Below are 7,121 nucleotides of genomic sequence, written 5' to 3' on the forward strand. Positions count from 1 at the left end.
ACGTGAAGAGACGACATCACACATTATTATTATTGTTGTAACACGAACACACATCTATTTATACACATATATATAAACACCTATATAAACACACATAAACATAAATACACATATATACATATACACATCTGTATACATATACATATTTTATGATTAAAAGTTAAATGATGTGATTTTTTTTACAAATAATGAAACGAAAACAAATGAAATTATTGAGTCATAGAGAAGCAGCTTAGAAAAAACCACAGTCACCACTGTTTTTAAGAAATAACTGCCACTTCCAGTTTGAGCCGACTTTGTCAACATACGCGTTAGAAAACATGTTACCATTTAAGGATGAAGACAGTCGACTTTGTTCGGTATATAAGTCCTGAACTATTCTCTCTTTTTTCCCACTGGTCATTCTTGTTTTTTTGCACCAGCCATGAAGTTCCACTCTGCTGTTGTGACTCTGCTCATCTGCGCAGTCAGCCTCACTTCACAGGTCAGTATCAACTCTACCATTACTATCATCACAATCCCTGTAAATCACTTATTTATGCATTTATTTATTTTGTGGTTATTATTCATTTTTGTTTTATTGTATTGTGTTATTTTATTATTTAAATATTTTTTTAATTATTTATTTTTTCCTTGCATTTGATTTTGCTTTATTTTTATGATTACGTAGGCAACTGTGCAGTTATTGTTAATTTTGTATATATTCAAAACCCAAATATCGTCAGCTGTTATTACACTTTTCTGTCCAACATTGTTTATAGTACAAGAATTACATTTAAATTAAAATACAATTGAAATGAATGAAATGTACTTAATTTTTTACAAATATTTTAAAAAAGCTTTCAATAAATCCCATATTAGTACAAAATTAAATTTACATCATGTGATGATGTTACGCATAAGAAATAAATTAAATTTAAAGTACATCTCATACTGAGTTATAGAATTAATGTATTTACAATTTTTTTTTTTTTACTAATGCTGAATTAAAATAAATGATGTAGATTTCAGCCTAATCTAATCTAATCCAGGGGTGCAAACGACAAACAGCAGTTATTTTTCACTACATTTCATTTCTACTGAATTCGTTTTTCCCACAAAAATCAAAACATTAAAGTCAAATCTCTGCTGGACTTTCAAATGACCTCATCCACTGAACTGTATATAAGTGAACAATTTCTATTTTGTACTTTATTACAGGTTCCTCTGGAAAAGAGTGAAGAATACTCTGGTAAGGCTTGATTTTATTTTTCACATAAAACACTTGAATTTTCTGAAAAATGACAGTGAACAAGTGTTTCTTCTATTTTTCACCACAGGCAACAATGTTGAAGACGATGATTTCAGTGTGTCCACGCTGCTAGAGAAGGCCAATGCTAATCTTGGTATGTTCACATCCACCAACATACTCAAATTTGCATGACCTGGGGGCCACATGAGCTTAGGGAGGGGCCAACCAGGTTCGGGTACCAGGGATTTGTGGGACTTCAGACACGACACTGGTAGAAACAAATGTACAACTCAAAAAACAATGAAGAGTTTTAACAAAAAAAAAAACTCCAACTGTTCACTAAACAAAAGCCATGAGTTAGAACTTCTCTACGACATTGACACATATTGGCAACACGACAATATTCCATCATGATCTAGCAATAACAACATTTGTGATTATATTGTTAAGACTTCAGACACGACACTGGTAGAAACAAATGTACAACTCAAAAAACAATGAAGAGTTTTAACAAAAGGTTTACTAGGTAAAAATCTCAACAAAAGGCACTCGCAAGGAGGAACAAACAAAATCTCAAAATCACTAAACAAAAGCTGGAAACATGAGTTTGCTAGAACTTCTCTACGACATTGAACAATACATACATACTTGCATACTTGAGTATTGAGAAACAACCACATACTTGTGTACTTCCGTACTTGCCAAGTATATACTCCCAGCTTACTTCTCAAGTATATACTTCCCAAGTAAGCAAGTACATACTTGCTAACTTGAGTATTGAGAAACGGCCAAGGACTATTTATACATGAGGTAAGTGAAAACAGGTGAAACCAATTAGGGGTGGGGTAGACAATCTCAAAGGCGGGAAATCACACAAAGGGAGGAAGTCAGGGTCTGAAATGAGAGGGAAAGTTGAATACAAAATAAAACAGGAAGTGCACAATGAGACTAGACATGGGTGACTAAAAAAACAAACTTCACATGACATAACAGATATTTTACACAATTTCTAAATAAAAGGTGCTGACCATTGCACCAACAGGGACTGTAATGACTTACTAAAAATACTTATATGGGACTTTAATATGGAGTCAGTCCTTCTTTTGCAGCTATAACAGCTTCCACACTTCTTGGACGACTTTCCTCAAGATCTTGAGGTGTTTCTATGGTGAATTTGTGCCCATTCATTCTGTAGAGCATTGATGAGGTCAGACGAGAAGACCTGTCTTGCAATTGCTGTTCCAGTTCACAGCCCCAATTCAATAAATAACAGGTGTGACCAAATGCTTTTGTCATATAGTCAAAAAATATTTTAGTCATTTCATAAAAGGATCACCTAGTAAAATCTACTTTTCCAGCTGAAATTGCAAATCTGTGACCTCGCTCTCCTGCACCAGAGTCCATAGATTGATTTTACGTGAAAACCTCATACAACCACACTTCATTCACAGCAGATTAAAACACCCAGTCTCATGTTTGTTTGTTGTTTGTTGTTTTTTGCAGGAAAGAACCTGAATGAGCCTCTGGTGCTGTTTGGAGACATAGCGGTTCCCACAGGTTTTGAGAACGCTGATCAATGCACAGCACGCGGCTGCCTGTGGCCAAAAGCCTCCGACGGAAACGTATACGTGCCATACCGTATCTCCAATGCCTACTGTACGTAACAGCAGGCCGGGTTTGGGTTAGAACAGTGGTGACCAATCATGACTAAACACAACAAGTACCTATTAACTGAGCCTAAGGGTTAGGGTTCTGCACGGCCAGTATTCTGAGACAAACACTGTGTTTTGTAGCTTTATGAACACTGAACACAATGCAGAATTACAGCTATAAGCCCGTTGGCAGATTCCAGACAAGAAGTTGTCCAGGATGTTTTGGGTGTGGGTGCAGCCAGTCTGACATTCCTCTAGAAAAGCTCAGAAGCTCAGGTCATTTCTAGTGAAATCTTGTCTGTCTGAACATGAGCGAAGCCTCTGGAAAACCACAATGTGCTTCAAAACACTTCATGTTAATTACAACACTGAAGAAAAAGTGCATTGCAGTAAAATTAGTTTAGTAGAAGAAGTAATACAGAGTTGAAAGTGGAGTACAGCTGCTACAGATTCAATGACTCTTGATGAAATGGAAGTAATTGCACTTGTAGTATTTGACGTTGATGTAATATTACCAGTAGTAGTAGTATTAATTGAAGTAATATTAGTAGTAGAAGTGATAGCATTACATTATTACATTACACTACATTACATTACTTGTAATGTCATTCAGCAGACGCTTTTATCCAAAGCGACTTAAAATAAGTGCATTTCAACATTTGGGTACAAACAAGAGCTAGAAGTAAGTAAGTGCTCCACGTACGCTAAACTATAAAGTGCTAGTCATAAGTAAGATAGCAGTAATAGTAGCAGAAGAAATAGAAAAATAATCAGACATAGCAGCAGTCACAGACATTATTAGATGTTGTAAAGTGACATTATTCCTCTCTTTTCTTCTTTACTTCTCAGCCCAAGGAGAGCGAAACACAATCGTCCGGGGTCTACGCTCGTTTGCCCGGTCCACCTGCATCCGATTCACACCCTTACAGAGCGGAATGAGGGACTTTGTAGACATCCAGTCTCGGTCGGGGTAAGAACCATAGTACACATGCACCACATACTGTGCATGTACATAACAGAGTGCACATACAGCCTATTTAATCTTTACGCTACCTTAAATAAAGAGACTGAATGTGTGGTATTCCTAAAAGAGAAAAATGACTGCTCTCCTTCAGGTGTTACTCATTTGTTGGGCGTCGGGGAAATGGTCAGGTAGTCTCTCTGGCGCGCCAGGGTTGTGTTTTCCAATCGGTCATCCAACACGAGCTCCTTCACGCCCTGGGCTTCAACCACGAGCAGACACGTTCTGACAGGGATGAGCATGTTCGCATCATGGTGCAGAATATCATTTCTGGTGAGTCCTGTTACAGATAATCCTCTTTAACTATAGCTTGTAGAATGCTTTGAGCAATGCAATTGGGTACCTTGCTCAGAGGTAGCCCAGTCCTTGACCTGGCAGGGACACAAGTCAAGCTCTCTTTCTGCTTGGCTATGGGCTGCCCATCTGTGTCTTTTAGGAATTCAGGTGAAAAATGTTGCTGCGCTGATGGGTATGTGGTCTTTGCTCTCTACTGATCTCCTCTGTCATAGGCCTGAAAATACTGCAGCATTGACTTTAGACCTGATTTTGTTGGTCAATGGTGCAGTGTGTTTTTTCTGGCCTGTGCATTGACCTTGTGTATGTAAAGACTTTGTATGTGTAATTACAGCATTAAGTGCCTACATACTGTAACTCCAGTGTCATTTAGAAACTGGCAATGACAACTACAGACATTAATGTGCTCGGCTTGTTTGTTCCCCCGCAGGAATGGAGTTTAACTTCAGGAAGCTCGACACAAGAAACCTGGGCACACCCTATGACTACAACTCTGTCATGCACTACGGAAGGTAGCATCCCACTCTAATAACTAATAAAAATAACATAATACATCATTGCAGTGGTCAAATATTCCCGAAATACCTCTCAGTTTCCAAACAATCAACCTGCCAAGTCACAGTGCAGAACTCTTGTGTACTGGTGTGTACATCGCCAGATTTGTTTCTTACAAGTTGGTTGAGATTCGAGGTCTGATCATGATTGACCGTGGCTTTGCTCCACAGGTTTGCTTTCTCAAGGAACAGGCAGCCGACCATTGTTCCCATCCCCGACCCCAACGCTGTCATTGGCAGAGCCAATGAGATGAGCCCTACCGACATCCTCCGTGTGAACCGCCTTTACCAGTGCAGTATGTACCTGTTTCACACACACACCTGACCTTTCACCTCATTGCTACAACTGAACAACTCATACTCTTAACTCTCAGAGAGTCCGAGACAATACTGACCATACCCGCCCTGAATTCTTTTAATTTTTTGTTTACTTACATAATTAAAAATGTACATAATATTTTCTCAGGTGGTACTTGGGATAACAATTTTGAGAACCACTGATCGAATCTAGTGATATCAAGCAGCTTTTACACATTTGTTGTTTGTTTATTTTACTGCAGATTCAAATGCCTCCAAACGTGACAGGAAGCCTGTGCAGAAAGAGCAATAGTAACCAAGGTAAGTCTCCTGACATCCTTCATACACACCATCATCATCCTCAGTGATTCATTCTCTCTTCAGAATGTTTCTCGCCACACACAGGACACACAGGATGTGTCCATGTGCGACATAAGCTCTGTGTGAATTAAAGCATTAAAAACTGCTCTCTGTAAGTAGTAAGAGATTTTAGAGCAGTATGTCACATTAAAAAGAACTAAAAGAATATTAAATTGATTCAAGCGCTGTATTGCATTGCAATACTTTATTTCCTATTATCTTTAGAGCGGTGGTGTTATGTCCTTGTATTTTACTCTAATATTCCATTCCCATTGTTTTTACAGCAGTGTTTGTTCTTATATTTATGTCTTCTTTTGTGTTTCATTCATTCATTTTCATTCATGTTGTGTTGTGATATTGTGTGTGTGAGCGTGTACTTAAGATAAGGACAACAAAACAGAAGTCTTTGTAGAGTTTGGTCACCCTGATGGAATGGATGTGGGTCCTCTGGCCCCAAGAATCCACTCTTCTGTTAAAAGCCTTGGCGTCCACTGAACATTTTAAACACTTGAAAGAAATAAGAAAACTTCTACCTAGATTACAGAAACTTCTACCTAGATTTGTAACATTTTATTCTTGTATTATGTTACTATTTTTTTCTTCTTTTATGTTTTTATTGATTTGAAGTTTTATACCTTTTATGTTGTAGTGCCTTTAACTCTGTAAAGCACTTTGGTCAACCCTGGTTGTTTTTAAAAGTTGTCTTGACTTGAACAAACACTGACCTTATCAGGACCAGTAGTCCTCACAGAGACCAAAACCTGGTTCTGATGAGGCAGAACCTCATTTTCTGAGGAACTGGTCAAGTTTCAGGCTAAGATTTCTGATTGTTAAGTTAAGGTTAGCCTTTGTTTGGACTGACCAATAAATGGAAGTCAATAAGGAAGGGATTTTTAACAGGACAGCAGTGTGAACCTGTGTGGGTGTGTTCACTGACCATTAGACCACAGCTACACTTTTTCCTGCATAAATACACAGCATGAATGACATAAAGTGCACACTTTTTTCAAAACTCATCTCTTTTTTCCTCCAACAGAGAATGGAGAAGAAAGGAAGAGGACAAATGCAGCTTTATGATCATGAATTAAATCTGCGCTTTAACCTGCTTTAAGTCAGAATGTGAAATTGTGCTTTTGAAATGAATTAAAAATGAATGTAATCACCATGCAACAATATCATGAATGTATTCTTGCCAGATTATTAACTGCTAACAAGCCTGAATGCTGAAACTGAATAAATAAGGCATATTCGCACCCTCAGCCAGTTTGTGTGCTACTACTTGAATGTTGTCACATCACAAACTGAACCTGCATTTGATTAAACAAAGTCCAATTTGTTTGTTGAACCTGAAACTGGTTCTAGTGAAGCTGCTGCTGCTGAGTAAACAAACACAGATGATCTTTGATAGACCAGTCATTTTCTGCATGGCCTTGTGCTGATTCAGCATGTCCACGACTATATGTCCACACACACAAAGGCCCATGTCATCTTTAACTCTGACAACATCCATGCTCCTGATACGTGTACTATCTGTAACTGAGTATGAACTAAATATGGTGTGACTGAGAAAAGGTCCAATTAAACAACAATTAATAATTTTTACAAGGGTATAAACAAAATGGGTAAAACGACACACACACACACAGTGTCTTCTGTGAATCCGAGCGCATTCTATAAATGACTCGGCAAACTCTGTCTTCACGACATCTGGT

At 38.0% G+C, this 7,121-nt stretch overlaps 1 protein-coding gene across 1 annotated transcript; it reads left to right on the top strand.

The window, feature by feature from the left end:
- Window positions 1–368: 368 nt before the first annotated feature.
- Window positions 369–6,668, top strand: LOC122770652 (low choriolytic enzyme-like). The gene is made up of 10 exons (XM_044027626.1): window positions 369–484; window positions 1,201–1,231; window positions 1,320–1,385; window positions 2,735–2,887; window positions 3,733–3,853; window positions 3,999–4,177; window positions 4,629–4,710; window positions 4,924–5,048; window positions 5,313–5,370; window positions 6,446–6,668. Exons 1-9 carry the CDS (start codon window positions 425–427, stop codon window positions 5,360–5,362), a joined length of 867 nt encoding a protein of 288 aa, XP_043883561.1. The 5' UTR covers window positions 369–424; the 3' UTR covers window positions 5,363–5,370; window positions 6,446–6,668.
- The last annotated feature ends 453 nt before the right edge of the window (window positions 6,669–7,121 follow it).

Source organism: Solea senegalensis, linkage group LG1, assembly GCF_019176455.1.
Source record: "Solea senegalensis isolate Sse05_10M linkage group LG1, IFAPA_SoseM_1, whole genome shotgun sequence".
NCBI classification, from domain to species: Eukaryota; Metazoa; Chordata; class Actinopteri; order Pleuronectiformes; family Soleidae; genus Solea; species Solea senegalensis.